General features: G+C 43.9%; 1 protein-coding gene across 35 annotated transcripts in view; it reads right to left on the reverse strand.

Annotated features, from left to right (window-relative positions):
- Positions 1-17,353, reverse strand: part of PHF21A (PHD finger protein 21A) — a 188,472-nt gene continuing 171,119 nt past the window's right edge. For 26 of the 35 annotated variants that reach the window (XM_055354774.2, XM_063711102.1, XM_055354767.2 and 23 more), the window contains 7 exons: positions 16,829-16,908; positions 16,313-16,373; positions 13,273-13,436; positions 5,603-5,758; positions 3,939-4,014; positions 3,080-3,183; positions 1-1,665 (listed from right to left, as the gene is read on the reverse strand). In XM_055354774.2, coding sequence (XP_055210749.1) covers positions 1,408-1,665; positions 3,080-3,183; positions 3,939-4,014; positions 5,603-5,758; positions 13,273-13,436; positions 16,313-16,373; positions 16,829-16,908 — 899 coding nt within the window. In that variant the 3' untranslated portion in view covers positions 1-1,407. Of the gene's footprint in view, positions 1,666-2,564; positions 2,691-3,079; positions 3,184-3,938; positions 4,015-5,602; positions 5,759-13,272; positions 13,437-13,508; positions 13,532-16,312; positions 16,374-16,828; positions 16,909-17,353 lie in introns of all 35 variants that reach the window. The other 9 variants (XM_031015998.3, XM_031015997.3, XM_004051004.5 and 6 more) reach the window with 2 other exon arrangements.

Genomic DNA, 17,353 nt, shown 5'->3' on the forward strand with positions numbered 1-17,353 from the left:
TTTTCTCCAGTTCTGACACCTTTTTAATAGAAATCACTGTTTTTAGGAAACAAATAGCACTTTTGTAATTTTTTTTTTACAATGTTTCTTACCTTGATCTTAATTTAAGTAACACTAGGAAGACCTCAATCTTTTATTTTCCTTTTTAATTTAAAAAAAAGGTTTTTTTCCCCAGATACAAAGATTTTTGCCCTTGCATAAAAAAACAGTGCCCGAACGATGACACAAGGACTCACAAAGACTCACGGGACCTCACTGACACTATGATTCCTACTCTACCATGCAAGGTCTCGGCTACCCTTAATTGGACTGTCAGCCTGAAAAACAGCTTTTCTATTCCTTATTTTAGTTTTTGTTACCAAGAAAGTAAAATGAACAGTAAAATAAAACTTTCCTTAAAGAAAAAAAGAACAAAAACAAAAATTAAAGAAAGAGAAAAGAAACGTCTCCATTCAATTCACACACACCTGGGTCGCGTGCTGCTTCACTCAAGATCTTCTCTTCTTATAAATATAGAAAAGGGATGGAGCTTGTTTTCAAGTAAAATCACTGATCCACCTTTTTTTCCTTCCTGGACACACACATCCTTCTTCCCTGCCTTGGGCAAGGGCCAGTGGCCCGGGCTCTGCTTGTTCTTGGAGAGGAGACAGCGGGATAACCACGGAGATGCGCGATTCACCAAGCAGGGAAGGAAGGAGACTGGGCAGGCTTCAGGAGTGGTGGGGTTACCGCGCAGGGAGCAGAGCAGAGGGGAGAAGAACCTACTGGCTGTTCTTGGTGTCAGTCTCCCCTTGCACGAGGCCCCCACCAGAGGTGATTAAATACTGCTTATTTGATACACTGTCACACCCCCTGCTCCCTCCAGCCACTCCCCTTCCCTCTTCTGGGCACTGGGGTTGGTGAAATCTCAATTCCTTTTTTTGGTTTTATAGTAGCGAAAGTTTAGAAACAGGAAAGCCCACACACTCTTTGGACTTGTCTTCTCTACCTAAACAAACGGCTCGGCAAGTAAGGATCTGAAACCTGCTCTCCTCCCTCCGCCCGTCCCTGCTCCCCACCCAAGAAAACAGAAACAAACCCATCGTGGCTGTGGAGGCTGCTGCAGGCACACACTGGTGTATAATAGAGAGAGTAAATATATTATTTCACTTGGCATGGTGCTGGCAAAGAACCTCCAGCTGGCACTATTTCATGTAACATGGTCCAATCTTTGCATGTACACACAGAATAAGAAGGATCAATTGGCAAACTCTGGTGCCACCTGGCACAAGCATCTTCTCTCTCTCTGGAACCAAAGAACCAAAAGAATTCTGCACTTTCCAGAAATCCGGCTTTGCTTTTCTAGAGTCTTCAGTGTTCTGCTCTCCTTGCCGCCGGGATCCCGTGGCTTCTCCTAGAGGGGCTCTGTTATTTAGTCTCTTCCCCCTGGTTACAGTTCGCTGTGCAGCTCTGGGAGGAGGGGGAAGGGGCCGGCGTGGAGGTGGCGGCATTGGCAGGGGGGGTGCAGTCCGGGCCATTGGAGATGGCCCCCACAGTGGCCTCAGAGTCTACAGGTTTGGAGAGGTCGATGCCGTGGATGAGGCGAATCAGCTGTTTTACCTTCTCCAGGGAGCTGTGCATCTCCTTCTGCCGGGCCAGGATGGTGTTCTTCATTTCCATGCATTTCTGCAGCAAATGACAAGGGCAGTGGCACTGAGCCGCCTGGTTTCTAACAGGCCTGGCAGCCCCTGAGAGCAGAGCGCCTTCTCTCTGCCCAGGGAGAAGAAGCTCTGCTGGCTGCTGTGCAGCCCCTGGGCCTTGCTTGCTGTGTTCCTCAGTGGAGTGGGTGGCTACCACCTAAGGAACAGGGCGGGTGGAGTGGGTAGGCTGGGGGGTCCCAGGTCCCAGAGGCAACAGAGGGAGAAAGAGCATGCGGGCACCAACACACAGGAGTACTAACGCTTAAAAACAAACTGGCAGAGCCGCCATCAGACTTCCAAACAAAGGTTGTTTAAAAAAAAAAAAAAAGTTCCCACAGCTGTCCTGCAGCCTGTTTAGGCAGGTTTTGATACGCTTCTGTCACGCTAACTGGGGAGCCTTCAGGACTGGACTGAGCTCTCCAGGGTGGAAAACACGCAGTGCTATCTGGATTCCATCTGAGGGCAGCAGGAAGTGAGACGACAGGCCAGCAGCATTTAGGAGGATCGAAGCCCCAAGGACAAAGGCCTGCAGCCAGTACACCTTCTGCTCAGCCGGGGACTTGGAGTCTTTTGCCCTTTTGCCCTCAGCTTCCCACACCTGCTGGCTTCTATTTTAGGCAGGGAAAGAGAGGAAAGAGGTGTTAAATCTGCATGCCATGGGTAGGTATGGTGAGGAGGAGAAAGCAGGTAAGCAGGACAGTTCAACTGCCACCAAGTACAAGGCACCAGCTGGTATCCATAAGGGCTGAGGTCACTTCACTCCAACAAGGGTGACCTACTCAATGGAAAAGAAGACTGGCTCCTTGCCTGGGAGAAGCCTCCGTCCCCCTGCTGCAAATACAACCCTCTTTCCCACTTGGACAGGCCGGGCTGGGCAGTACTTACTTCCAATACTTGTCTCTAGAAAGCCCGCTTCCTCACACTGGTCAGGAAAACCGGGAAATGCAATCAGCATGGTGTGGAAGAAAGAGCGAGGGAGGGCCGTATGGATGGGCCCACTCGCTCAGGTGACTAGGAAGAATCACACGAGGGGACCTGGTCTGTGTCTGCTCAGTGTCAGGTGAGGCGCTACGCTCCCCCCACACACTGTCAGGAATACGCAGGGCCGTGGCTACACTGTTGTAGCTGTTACTTATTCAGCCTGAAGACTGAAAATCCTCTCTCTGATTAAAGCCAAGAGGATGTTACAGAGCTTGGGTAAGGCACCACCTACCAACTGGCCGCCTGTACCTGAGGTCTGAACTCTAACTGGATGGCAAACTGCATTTGCCCAAGTTAATCACGTTAATAAACAGAAGGACCTGAAGCAGCCTGGGGCCCACACGTACCGTTATATATATTGGAAAGGCCTAGGTCTCTGCACCTATGTATCGACTGCTGAAGGCATGAGGTTTACTTACACTTATGGAATTGCTGAGCTGTTTCACCTTTTGCTCTAGTTGTTCTCGTTCTTGTTTTAAATCTGAACTCCATTTAAGTAACTTCTGTTTCTCTTCTTCTTTTGCTAAAAAAAAAAAAAAAAAAAAAGGAACGGTTTTTGACAATTAATTCTTTGAAATGTCCTCTGTGCTCAGAATGCCTGCCAAAGGAGGTATTTTCCCCAGAGCTCCCGTGAGTCCTACAACCCAGTGCAGAGAATCTGCCCACCTGGACTTTTCCTTTTTCTGTGTACAGTATGCTAAGAAAACTGTCGGTGGCTTGGGTCTGGCTTTACATAAATGAGATACCACATCTCATTTTCTTCCCCCAAGAAGTGCTACAGGCCAGGCATGATGGCTCATGCCTGTACTCCTAGGACTTTGGGAGGCCAAGGCAGGTGAATCACTTGAGCCCAGGAGTTCGAGACCAGCCTGGGTGACGTGGCGAAACCTGTCTCCACCAAAAAATACTAAAGTTAACTGGTCATGGTAGTACACACCTATAGTCTCAGCTATTTGGGAGGCTGAGGTAGGAGGATCGATTGGGCCCAGGAGGAGGAAGCTGCAGTGGGCTGTGATCATGCCACAACACCCGAGCCTGGGTTGATACAGTGAGACCTTGTCTCAAAAAATAAATGAATAATAATAATTAAAAATGCTACAGAAGTTTTCCACTTTATCCAATAAAACGTTTTCATTTGCTTTGTTTCCTCCAATAGTTAAGGGCAAAAGGCTTTCATTTTTAAATTTAAATTCCCTTTTGAGAATAAAACAAATACTGCCAGTATTTTTTTCAAACAAGGGGAAGCTTACAAAAAAGTAGGTATGGATAACTCCTTACCTGCTTTGTAGGCAATATAGGAATGAACAATTGCTAAAGTTCCAGGCCATGGAATTGCTTCTTCCTTCTTCAGCATCTGAAAAGATTTTTAGAATTTTACCTTGAGAAGGAGGTTTAAACACACATCCTCTATGTAACAGCTAGCAGTGGTATCTGTGGCTACTGGCAGATAAAATCCAGGAAGGATTTATGGTAGCAGTGTTGCAAAACCCTGGTCTATAGTTTCTGGACTAAAAAGTTCCAAATATCAGCTTAGGAGAATCAAGTGTCCAGGCAGGAAGAGCCAGGACACTTGAGCCCAGGCTTAGAAGGAGCTGGGACTTGGCTGAGCATTCCTATCTTTTCACACACGCCACATGACGCCCAACCACTCCCGACAGCTAGAACCACCAACACAAAAGCTGCACATCAGCATGATGGCAGCAGCCACTGGCAGTTTCGTCCTTGACCTGACATGGGCTGCCTGTCTCAATTTTAGATTTCGATGTCCCTCAAAGACAGCCTGACCAAGGAAATTAAATATTAGTTCCAAATACTAAAGTATAATCTAGACCCTATGTCAAAAATCGTCAGAAGGTCACAAAGCAGCATCAGGAGGAGGACAGTGAGAGAAGTGTTCCGCTGCACCACAGGCTGCAGGATGAGGACAATATTACAAGGGAAAACCAGAATTTGTTCAAAGCAGGATTCCAAAGAACTGAGCAGAATCCCAGTACTTGCTGAGCTATTGGGTTTGCTTATTTATTATTTATACTTTGCCTACCTCTAAAAAAGACTTGAGACAGCTTATAATAAAATCATAAAGACATAAATATACATGCATAGTTGAGAAAAGGCGACCAGAAACCAAAGAGAGAAGGAGGGAGGCTAGGACAGTTACTAATATGTTTGCCTTTTAAGTCTATAAAATATCGACAGCACTTTACACTTAGTTCTCTGAGCCTGATATAACAAAATAGGTTAAAAGTGAAATGGGTGTTGTTTTATTATTACTATTATTTTTTTGAGACAGAGTCTCGCTCTTGTCACCCAGGCTGGAGTGCAGTGGTGTGACCTCCGCTCACTGCAGCCTCCACCTCCTGGGTTCAAGCGATTCTCCTGCCTCAGCTTCCCAAGTAGCTGGGATTACAGGCGCCTGCCACCATGCCCGGCTAATTTTTATATTTTTAGTAGAGATGGGGTTTTGCCATGTTGGCCAGGCTGGTCTCGAACTCCTGACCTTAGGTGACCTGCCCGCCTTGGCCTCCCAAAGTGCTGAGATTACAGGCCTGAGTCACCACGCCTGGCCCAGGGTATTATTTTAATTAATCAACTGGGCAATTTCCCTTAATTTTATTCCCAAAGAAGAGTTTTAAAACCATATACTTGGTCTGGACCATTCCGAGAGAATGAGGCACACTGGACTTTAAAGGGTCTTGACTTTTAAAGAGAAGACAAGTCATTTCAAATACAAGGAAGCATCTTTCCAGCTCAGTAATATGGCAGAGGGTTTCTGAGGGAATGAAGGCCGTGCGCCTGCGTGCTGTGTCATGAACAGGGAAGATGCAGCCTGGAGACGGACTGGGAGAGAGAAGAGACTGCCATTTCCCTGGGAAAGGAATTCCTCCTGATGGCCGTGTCTTTGTCCTCCTTGGCCCCTCCCCTGTTGGACCCACCCACAGTACCTGGTCCTGACATCTGGGACAGATCCACATGCCCTTGGGAATTGTTTTCAGAGGGGGATCTAAGCAGTCCAAATGATATACACGGGAACATGTGTCGCACATCAGTAACTGGCCACTTTTTCTGCAAACGCTGCAAAAATCCTCATGAATATCACCCTATAAAGTTGAGAGGAAAGGTAAGAAAAAGGACAAAAAAGGTAAAATTTTAATGTTAACATGCACATTCTAGATGCATATAAATGTTTTAGGACAGTCAGCTGCCTCGTTCCAGGAGTACTCAAGAGAAGCAGGAATCACCAATAGCACATGCCCCTACTCACTCCACATAGCTAAGGCTCCCTGGGTGGGGACAGTACAATAGTCCCCCCTTATCCTTGGGGAATATGTTCCAAGACCCCTAGTGGATGCCTGAAACCTCCGTACTGAACCCTATATATATGTTTTTCTATACACGGAGACCCACAATAAAGTTTAATTTATAAGTTAGGCACAATAAGAGATTAACAACAGTGACTAAGAAAACAGAACAATTATAACGATATACTGTAATAAAAGATGGGAATGAGGTCTGTCTTCTTTTTTCTTTATCAAAACATCTTAATATTTTCATACTGCAGTTGAGTATGCGTAACTGAAACAATAAGAAGTGAACTTCAGATAAGGGGGAGACTAGTGTATTCTTTTTTTTTTTTTTTTTTGAGACAGAGTCTCGCTCTGTCACCCAGGCTGGAGTGCAGTGGCGCGATCTCGGCTCACTGCAAGCTCCGCCTCCCAGGTTCACGCCATTCTCCTGCCTCTGCCTCCAGAGTAGCTGGGACCACAGGTGCCTGCCACCACCCCCGACTAATTTTTTGTATTTTTAGTAGAGACGGGGTTTCACGTGTTAGCCAGGATTGTCTCGATCTCCTGACCTGGCCATCTGCCTGCCTCAGCCTCCCAAAGTGCTGGGATTACAGGCGTGAGCCACCGCACCTGGCCGGGACTACTGTATTCTTAGAGTTTACAGGAGAGGTCTATAGTCGTCTAGGCCAAAATTAACATTATAGGCGATACCTAAGAGTTTTATTATGTTTTGGTAGAGGACAACCTACATATCATAAATCTTACAGGTACGGAAATCCATTCATCAAAGTGTTTCACAATATGATACAAACAATTCTCATCACCTATCAATTCTAGGGGGAGTTTAGAAGGACTGGGAAAGAAGACAGACAAAAATTGGAGTTTTCCTGAATTTGCTTGCTCAAGAAGAAAAAAATACAGTGAAAGTTCAAATGGGAAAATATTAAGTCAGAAACAAATTAAATTCATATGTGAGTTCTTTCTAAAATGAAGAATTTAAAAAGCCAAAGCAACAGCTGACAATGTTCTCCTAAAACCAGTATTTTGTGTTTGCTGTTCAATGGGCCATTCTATTCTGGGAGGCTTTATCCCTATAAAAACTTCACCAGCTGGAAAAAGACGAGCAGCCCCAGTCTGTTCTGCTGGTCCTGTCTCTCTACCACCCCCATCACAGTGATAGTGTTAGGACTCAGGTAAGTCTGCTGGAGCCTCTGAACAGAAGGCATCATCAGAATAAAGCAGATCTACTTAAAATTGGAAGAGGAGAACATAGCCAAAAAAAAAAAAAAAAAAAAAAGAGCTATTAAAGAGGTCTTTTCCAGAGAGTCAATGCCTAGCTCATTCTCTGGATGGGATTAAATCCACTGATAAGAACACCAGGGAAGGGAAGACTGAAGGGAAGTGCTGGAGGTGACCCAGCAAGTCAAGCCAATGTGCTGCTGTGGATTTCCTGGCTATTCTGCCAGAAGGTCTAATACAGAAATTGTGCACAGGAAGCAATAATAGAGAGGAATGTGAATCCTTCCTTTCTATGATGTAATCCCTCCACCACCACCAGTGAAGGAACACATCGTCATGGACCTACAATTTCACTCCAAGGGAAACCTGCTCTGTAATCCACTAGGGTATCTGGCAGCCCAGAAAAGAGGCTACACAAGTTTTAAGATACATCATAGTGTGGATGGATTTTAATCTTTTTCTTTTTTTTTTTTTAGACGGAGTCTCTTGCTCTGTTGCCTAGGCTGGAGGGCAGGGGCGCGATCTCGGCTCACTGCAACCTCTGCCTCCTGGATTCAAGCGATTCTCCTGCCTCAGACTCCTGAGTAGCTGGGATTACAGGCGCCCACCACCACGCCTGGCTAACTTTTATATTTTTAGTAGAAACAGGGTTTCACCATGTTGGTCAGGCTGGTCTCGAACTCCTGACCTCATGATCTGCCCACCTCGGCCTCCCAAAGTGCTGTGATTACAAGTGTGAGCCACTGCGCCTGGCAGATTTTAATGTTTCTTAGTAGGAAAATGTGACCACTGGACTGTAAAAAAGATAACATATGTTCTAAAATATTACACGTGAATGTAGCCTAATAGTTTAACTTCTAAGCACCAAAAGAGGTAAGGTTTCATCCCTAGATTAACTATGATTTTCTTCCTTCATTATTAAAATCAGGCTGAGGGCTACTCTTCTTCTCTAGAGGGTCAGCCTTTCTTGAACTTTATCCCTAAGTGGTGAGTCTGAAAGTTTATTTAAAATGTGTGATTTTAGAGACTGTTTTATGTGAACTACAGAAAAAATTATCAGTGATGGAGTGAATGAGACAAACTGGGCATCTTATTCAGAGGGACTTGGGATAAATGAAGAGGCGTTCACTTTCCTTTGCTCCTGAGCAAGGAGCACATCAAGAAACAGAAGGCAGAAAGACAGAAAATAAAAATTAAATAATTTATTTAAGTTCCCAAAGGAAACTTCCTATCTGGTTTATATACCCTATAATTTTTGGTGTTAAGATCCCTTTTCACTCTTAAAGTTACTGAGGATCCCAGAGAGCTTTTATATGAGTTATATCTATTAATATTTACTGTTAATAGCAGTTAAAAAACAATTTTTTTTTGAGACCGGGTCTGGCTCTGTCACCCAGGCTGGAGTGCAGTGCTGTGATCTTGGCTTCCTGCAGCCTCGACCTCCCAGGCTCAGGTAATCCTCCCACCTCAGCCTCCCAAGTAGTTGGGACTACAAGTGCGTACCACCATGCCCGGCTAATTTTTTTATTTTTTGTAGAGATGGGGGTCTCCCTTTATTACCCAGGCTGGTAAAAACTTTCAATTCTGAATTACAGAACCATGAAAAATTACAAACAAAGTATATTAAAACATTTTTAAACTCCAAAACACAGAGGTACACATTCCATTAGCTGCCAGAGTGACATCATCACACATCATGCAATATCTGGTAAACCCCACTGTTCGGTCTTGAGAGAATGAGAATGAAAATGGCAAATGATGGTTTAGTATCATTATGAAAATAGTTTTGATTTTATGACTCCCTGAAAGAGTCTCGGGGACTCCCAGACTACACTTTGAGAACTGCTGCCCATACAAATGAATATAAAATGCCAAAACATTTTACCCATACAGAACCGGCTCTTTGCCTAAAAAGAGCAGAGGAAGTCCTACGGAGGCACCATACCAGGTCAAAATGCTTAGGCTTTGATGACTGAACAAATTATTACTATAAACCAGATGGTAGGTAAGTTAAAAAACAGCTGGCCCATGATGCTTTGCTAGGTGCTGAGGACGTATGTTTTTAGGAAGCACTCTGGCAATACCAACTGCAATTTCATCATGTGCTAAACAATTTTTATAATTATGTTAACCTATCTTCCCTTCTCATAAAAATGATGATAGTGGCAACAAGGTACATCCAGAGGATTAGTGTCTGGTAGGTTTTGTATTATACCAAGTCCCTCAAAATGGTTATTGATCCCTAGAAATGCCTGCCTCTCAAGTGTTATTGTTTAATTAATGTTGTTGGAACTTATGCTACCCAGCAGCAAACATACAGAGACCTGTGTGTTGATTTTAATCACTGCCACTACTGGGATACTGTAAAAGGAGAAGTCAATTATCTTAAAAATACCTTCTGCTGAGTTTAACTTAGGGAGTTCTTTAGAAAAGCTTTCTTTTACCTGTAGATTTCTGAAAAGAAAAAGAATGTTTCAATTTTAAAAAAAACCTGGCAGAAGCTCTTAGTTTGTGAGTTGATGAGTGGATCCTTTGGGTTCAATCTTTCAAAGAAAACCATAATCCCAACTGACCCAAAAAATACAACAAAAACAACACTGTTTAGGAGAGAGACTCACATGCAGAACCATAAAATCATCTGTCCCCTAGCATTTCTGTACCACCCTAGAGGGAGAGCTCTACCAAGAGGCCAATGAGCTGGTGATCCTTTGGCAATACTTCAACTGAGAAAAAGTTGGGACAATCTTTGGCGCTAGCAAACAAGATTTCTGAGAGAGACCCTGCTGCTCATTAACAGGACAGTTAGGAAACCTGTGTCAATTATTAATGCCAAAAGTCAGGAAAGCGAGACAAAACGCTGAATCTTTAGAGAATGATGAATCTGTAACCACCAGCGACGTCTAAGGAAGGAAACAAGAAAACCTGTCAAGAGAACAGAATTCTTCTATGACCCTAGTCCTCCAAAGGTAACACTTTCTTTGTTACCTCTGGAATTTTAACTCAGAATATTCATATGGTATTCTGCTGCTCCTTGGAGAGGGGTGTGCCACTAGTAGGTTCTGAGAACCTTCAAGTTCAAGGGACATTTTATCTTAGGATGGTCAATGACAAGCTCTGTAATTCACCAAATAACTGGAACATGTGTGAAATGAAACTCTTTATTTCCCTCCTCAGATCTGCTCCTCTCTTAATCTTTAGTAAATGGAATCTTCATCTTTCTAGTCATTTAGGCCAAAAACTTTGGTTTTCTCCTTGACCATTCTTTTTCTCATAACCTATATTCAATCCTGATGGGTCTTCAAAATATATGCAGACGTGATCACTTTTCTCCATCTCTGCTTCTTCCAGGCTATCATCATCATCTTTCTTTCCTTTTTTTTTTTTTTTGAGACAGGGTCTTGTTCTGTCACCCAGGCCGGAGTGCAGTGGCGCAATCATGGCTCACTGCAGCTTCAGCCTCCCATGCTCAAGTGATCCTCCTACCTCAGCCTTGCAAGCAGCTGTGACTAAAGGGGCACACCAGTATGCCCGGCTAATTTTTGTATATTTAGTAGAGACGGGGTTTCACTATGTTGCCATCACACCTGGCTAATTTTTTAATGTTTTGTAGAGACAGGGGTCTTGCCATGTTGTCCAGGCTGGTCTTGAACTCCTGGGCTCAAGGAATCCGCCCACCTCAGCCTCCCAAAGTGTTGGGATTTACAGGCGTGAGCCACCGTGCCTGCCAATCATCATCTCTTGCCTGGACAACTGCAAAAGCCTCTTAACTGGTCTTCCTGCTTCCATCCTATTTTCCCTATAGGCCCTTTTCTTCTGCATATTTTAGACACAGTGATCCTTTTTAAAATCCAAGTTGATTTTGCATACATCTTAAAAATAATAAATGCAAGCAAGAATCATTAAAGGATGCTAACATCATTAGATAACAGTTTGTTGGGAGACTGGATATTCATACAGACTCAAAGCTATCTCCACCACAGGAAAAAGGCACATTTACAGGTAGAAAAATCTGACAGAAACTATCTTAGGAGATGAAAGTTAACATCACCAACAACAGAAGAGACTGACAACATGTGCCTCCTGCTGTGATGCCCTGATAATGACCCATCGTCACTTATTAGTGCTCCTGCAAAAATGCATACCCTGAATCTACTGCTGAGAAAAAAAATCAGACAATCCAAACGGAGAGGCATTCTACAGAAGAACTGGCTATCTTTTTAAAAATGTCAATGTTATGAAAGACAAAGGCTGAGAAACTCTTCCAAAATAAAGGATTACCAAACAGACAATATCATGACAATAAATGTCAAGAGTAATCTTGAATTGGACCCTGGAGCAGGAAAAACAAAGTGTCACAAAAGCAAGTAAGGGACAAATGGAGCAATCTGAATATGGACTGTATATTTTATATAGTAATATTTTATTAGTGTTAAATTTCCTCAATTTGACAAATGCATTGTACCTACATAAGAGAGTATCTTTGCTCTTATGAGATATGTAGCAAAATATTTTAGGGTGAAGATTCATGAAGTCTGCAACTTCTTGTTACCTTGTTCCCCTAAAATAAGTGTGTATGGTAGGTGAGAAGCATATGCAAAATGTTAACAACTGATGAATCAATGTGAAGGATATACATTGGTTCTTTGTACCATTATTGTAACTTTTCTGTAGGTTTGAAAATTTTCAAAATAAATGCTGAAAAATTATGTCACTCCTCTGCCCAAAACCCTGTAATGGTCTCCCATTTTACTGAGAATGAAAGCCACAAAGCCCTGCGCAACTGGCCCGGCCACTTCTGAGGCCTCATTTCCCACCACCCTGGCCAGCTTGCTCTGCCCCCGCTATCCTGGCCCTCTTGCTTTTCTTTCAAGATGCCATGTACACTCCCACCTCAGGACTTTGCACTGCTGTTCCCTCTGCCTGGCAGGCTCTTCCCCCAGATCCTCCCGAGGCTTCACCACTCTTCATAAACATCAGCCTCCTGCCAGTATGCTATATGCCCTTAAATCCATTCCATTTTTGTTTTCTTTTTAGAGATGGAGTCTCACTCTTGTCACCCAGGCTGGAGTGCAGTGGCACAACCTCTGCTCACTGCAACCTCCGCCTCCTGGGTTCCAGGGATTCTCCTGCCTCAGCCTCCAGAGTAACTGGGATTACAGGAGCACGCCATGCCCGGCTAATTTTTGTGTTTTTGTAGAGACCAGGTTTCGCCATGTTGGCCAGGCTGGTCTTGAACTCCTGACTTCAGATGATCTGCCTGCCTCGGCCTCCCAAAGTGTTGGGATTACAGGCATAAGCCACCATGCCCGGCCCCATTTTTCTTCATAGCACTTATCATTACCTGACATTATATATTCACTTTCTTATTATCTGCCTCTTCAGATGAGCTCCTTGAGGACGGGGAGTTGGTTTTGTTCCCTGCTGTATCCCCAGCCTCAAGAATAGCACTTGCTCAGCAGAGTAGTGCTCAGTGAGTATCTGCTGAGTGAATTCTGAGCTTTGTTGAGGTTCATTTAAACATTTAGAGCACTAGTTCACATTCCTGCAGTTTGTGGGTGAAGGGCTACTAAGTATTTGACAGTTTTTCCGGAACCTGTTTCTGATCAACTCTGCTCTTTAGAGCAGAGTTTCTGCTCAACAGTGTCTGATCAACAGTTGCTCTAAAGAAAACTTCCCTCTTTTGGAATTGTATTTGAAGCAGCAAACAAGGGCTGCTGGGGGACTGTATGTCTTGTTCATTTTCCCCACTCCCAAAACACTGATGATAGAAACCTGCACACCTCTCAACTGTATGAGCTGATCTCCCCACCCCATCTGTTTTCTGAGAACTCATTCACAGTAGATCAAATTCAGACTCTGAAGGCTGGCTGAGTTCCATGAGGTTATATTTAACATGTTTCTCAAGGACATGGAAGGCCTGGAAACTCAGAAGAAAGCTGCCTTACATGGCATAAAAAGCATTCTATAGTGTTTAATTGCTGTTCCAGGGTTAGTCAAGAAGGTGCAAGTCGATAAGGAGACAACATATGATAACGCTTTTCCCAATTTAAGCTCTCAGAAAGACAGTGTGCTTTTCCCAAGTTACTTACGTCTGTGGAGGTGGGGCTGGGCAGGGACACAGGCTGAACAGGTGCAGGGAAAGTGAATGTGGTCTCTGTCTTTTCATTTTCAGGGGAGTCAGGATGACTGGATTGGGGGGATGTTGGGGTAAGGGCTCCAAACCCCAGCACTGCATTGTATTTTGGAGGACGACCTATATACCAAGAGAAGGGAACAAAAGGGAAAAAGGGGGAGGGAAAGAGAGGGGGAAAATGATCTTACATACCTTTGGCCAGTGTTCCTCATTGGCTAGCATGGAAAAGGAAGTGAGGTAGCAGACAGAAGGTTAATTCAACAGTCCCAAAGGAAGGAAGAGAAGCAAAGATTTAAATGTCATTAGAAACAACTATATGACTCTCAAGAGAAGGGAGGATAAGAGAGCTCTGGAGAATGACAGAAGGTGCTGGCTAATGTAGAAAGACCTCACCTTGGGCAGATTGTGGTGAAGTTCCTGGACTATTGCAATTTGAGATTTCTAGTGCAAGAACCAAGATGTCAAAGCCCAGTGGGAGCCAGGGCCAGGAATGAGTTTATTTTATTTATTTATTTTTTGAGACAGAATCTCGCTCTGTCACCCAGGCTGGAGTGCTGTGGCACGATCTCGGCTCACTGCAACCTCCGCCTCCTGGGTTCAAGCCATTCTCCTGCCTCAGCCTCCCACATAGCTGGGACAACAGGCATGTGCCCAGCTAATTTTTTGTATTTTTAGCAGGGACGGGGTTTCATCGTGTTAGCCAGGATGGTCTCGATCTCCTGACCTCATGATCTGCCCATCTTGGCCTCCCAAAGTGCTGGGATTACAGGTGTGAGGCACCGCACCCGGCCGAATTTATTATTTTTTCATATCTTGCATACTGTTCTCTAAGGTTTCTCTGCAATCAGCATTCTCACAATACTATTAATGATTCTCAGTTCCCACAAACTGATTTATTTAGGATTTCTGCTTTTCCTTCTCTATTCTGTCTGCATTTTATGAGGGTGGAGACAGGCAAAGCAAGGAGGCAAAATTCAAGTTAACTATTCTTATCCCTTGCTTTTAGAGCTATTGAGAGGCATGTTCTGGGACTAGCTGAAACCTAAGAGCTTAAAAGATGCTCTGGGCTTAGCAATTAATTTTTAAGTATTTCTGTCCCTGGATACCCTCCCCAGTTGACTGGCAGCTGTCTCCCCACTTTACATGACAAACATCCTGATAAACTACATCTCTAAAAATTGGGGCTGTTTAAAAGTCTCAGGAAAGGCCCTCCCATCAGCACTCCTAACTGAGAGACCTGATTTGTGTAAGAGCATTTTGACTCAAACTTCAAGGCTACTAAGGAACTTAAATGAGCCCTGTGGGTACAGAAAGTCTAGGTCAGCCACTCTTGCCTTACCACATGTCTAAGTCAGGGCCCTTGTCTTCTAGGGGCAAGGTCATTGCTTCTAAGCTATGAGTGATCAAAAGTATATGCCCAACACACCAAAGGAAAAAAAAAGGGCCAGAGAGGTACGAAACTGCCTATAAGCACCGGTAAATGGTATGTAGGATCATGACTTTGCCAACAGTTATCATTTATATTAGGATTATGCACAAGAGTCATGATTCTGTCAGATGTTACAAAAACATTACCTCTCTGTGTTAAATTGGTGATGCCTATAGTACAAAGACAGATCGTACTGGTTTATCTTTTCTAGGGAGTTCAGTGCTGTTGGAAGGGGAAGAACAAGATGAATGCTCTCTTGTTTACCCACAAAAGGCATATCCTAGGCACTGTGGATGCAGGCTTTTATCCTCTGACCTTAGCAAGAGATGCCAAGGTCTTTCTGGCTCATTTAACCCCTGTCCTCTTAGCAGATACTGCCCACTATCAGGCCAATTATTGTGGCTTCTGGCTGGGGGGCTCCTTTCCGAGAATTGCATCGGGGTCACTAAAAAAATCACCAAGCACAAAACAAAACAAAACAAAAATAACTTAGAGTACTGGTTACTGTGGCCCAGGAATCAATATAAAGCCATGACTTAGGGTTTCCCATCTAAATATTTTTGAGTGCTTGAAGGACAGGACTGATGAAACATTAGAATGGGTTACTAAGGGTGGGTATATCTCTTTTGTGCAGAGGGAATGGTAATAGTGTAGTCCTGCCTAAGGCAGACAAAGGGTCAGGATGACCTCCTGAGCTTCCAGTAGCTCTGAGACTGTGTGTGCACATGCAAAAATTAGTATGCTACTCCACTCACTCTGCAACCTTTCTAGCCTGGAACTATAATTCAGGGACACATTACCACGTGGAGAAAAGGACCTTGGGATGTATTACTGACATCAAAGAAAAATTTCAGTACCTTGTTTATGAGCTCAAACCCTGAGCTGTTAAGACCTATTTAGACCTGCATGGTAAGAGACACTGCTGCTGCTACTGCTGTTTTTCTGCTCTGCCTAAGAGTAAGATTCTGGAATGTCCATGGGAAGGTCTGAAATATGGGATTGGAGCTCTTTAGGAATCTGTTCTTTAGGGAGCCTGTTTTGAGAGTGACCTTTTCTTCCTTAGTTGGAGATGCCCTCTTCTTAAAGATTCTAAGTTCTCAAGTGTGGCTACCTCGTTCCTTCCTGGAAAGTCTGCAGCTCCAAGAAACTCAGCGTCACACTCTGGCCTTGCCGGCAGCAGGACAACCAAGACGCTATTAGGAACACCTTGGCAACGGCAGTGCTCTGTTCTGCTTAATGACGCTCAAATGCTTCCTTTTACATGGGGTTCTGTTCACTGTGCTATTCATGGATGGCCTGGCAGGCTTGGGGCAGAAATGCTACATTAAGCCATTCCCCTGAGTCAGCTTTGCCAGAATCCTAGTAAAGTCAGTTTTTGATTCAGCATACAGAACTCTAATAAGAAATCTCATTCTCTTTTCTCTCCCATTCTCAGAGAACAACAACAAAACTATTTTCAAAGGATAGAGGAGTTAGGTCCTATAATGACGGGAGGAGGGAAGGAGAAGAAACACACACAGAAAGCAAAAGCAACAGCAGCAAGGGAGACATACAAAAAGGTCCTCACCTCTCTTCCGGGTCCCAGGGTGCATTGTGCTGTTTAGGTATGTCACTGCACTCTTCTTACGCTTTGAGGATTGAAGGAGGAAAGGTGACTGTTGAGTAGCGTGGTTATTACTAATACTGGCACAAGCTAAAGACCAAGCATGGCATGACTGTCAACATGCCGACTAGTTAGTGCTAATCATCCTAAGGTCTCAATGCTCAAGGGTTTTATTGTATGTACTTGGCTCTCAGAGACTCTCTCAGAGAAGTCTGCCTCTGTTGCCGATGACAGCTGTATTGAAGTCAGGATGAATTAAAATTTTAAGGTAGGCATGTATCTGCTGAAACTTAGGAAAAAAACCTAAGGGGTAAGCAGTGACTAATAAAAATGATAAGTCAAAAAAAATCTACCACTTCACAGAACTGGCCAAGTACAATCAGGGTGCTGCTCTTCAGCAGGTTTTCAGAGGGGAGGCACTGAACAGCTCATAAATAAAACTGGAACATGAGGGAAGGGCCAGATGCTGGCCAGTAATACCTCTGGCTCAAAGACTGCTCCACTGTAGACCGGATTTGCTGTTGTTCTTCTTTTTCGCTCTTGCCTCTTGCTTTGGATTTCTTGAGAGAAGAAAAGGTTTTGATTAGCAGAGAGGCATGGAGAACCTAAAAAACTTAACTTCATTGTTTTATCTATTGGTTTTCCCATAAGAAATCAGAATCAGGGACAAGTCTCTGTTTCACTGAAGCCTCAGCAGAGGCAAGCACACTACTGGAAGCAAATATGTACGACCATCTACTCTCACCTGCAAGACCACGCTGTCCTACACGTGGTTCTCTGTTGAGAGTTTAACAATAGACAACACTTGTAAACAAGTTGTCATGATTTTTAGACTGCTATGTATATATAGGTCTGGATGAGCTTTATCCATAAGACTTAAACTGAGTAACCAAAGTTCATCATTCTTGAATTAAATAATCAGGACAGGTACAGCTTTGTAACTGTTGTCAACATTCTGATAACCTGGAGTGACCAGAAAATATAAAGGCTTGTCAGAAGAGCACT

Source organism: Gorilla gorilla, chromosome 9, assembly GCF_029281585.2.
Source record: "Gorilla gorilla gorilla isolate KB3781 chromosome 9, NHGRI_mGorGor1-v2.1_pri, whole genome shotgun sequence".
Classification (NCBI taxonomy): domain Eukaryota; kingdom Metazoa; phylum Chordata; class Mammalia; order Primates; family Hominidae; genus Gorilla; species Gorilla gorilla.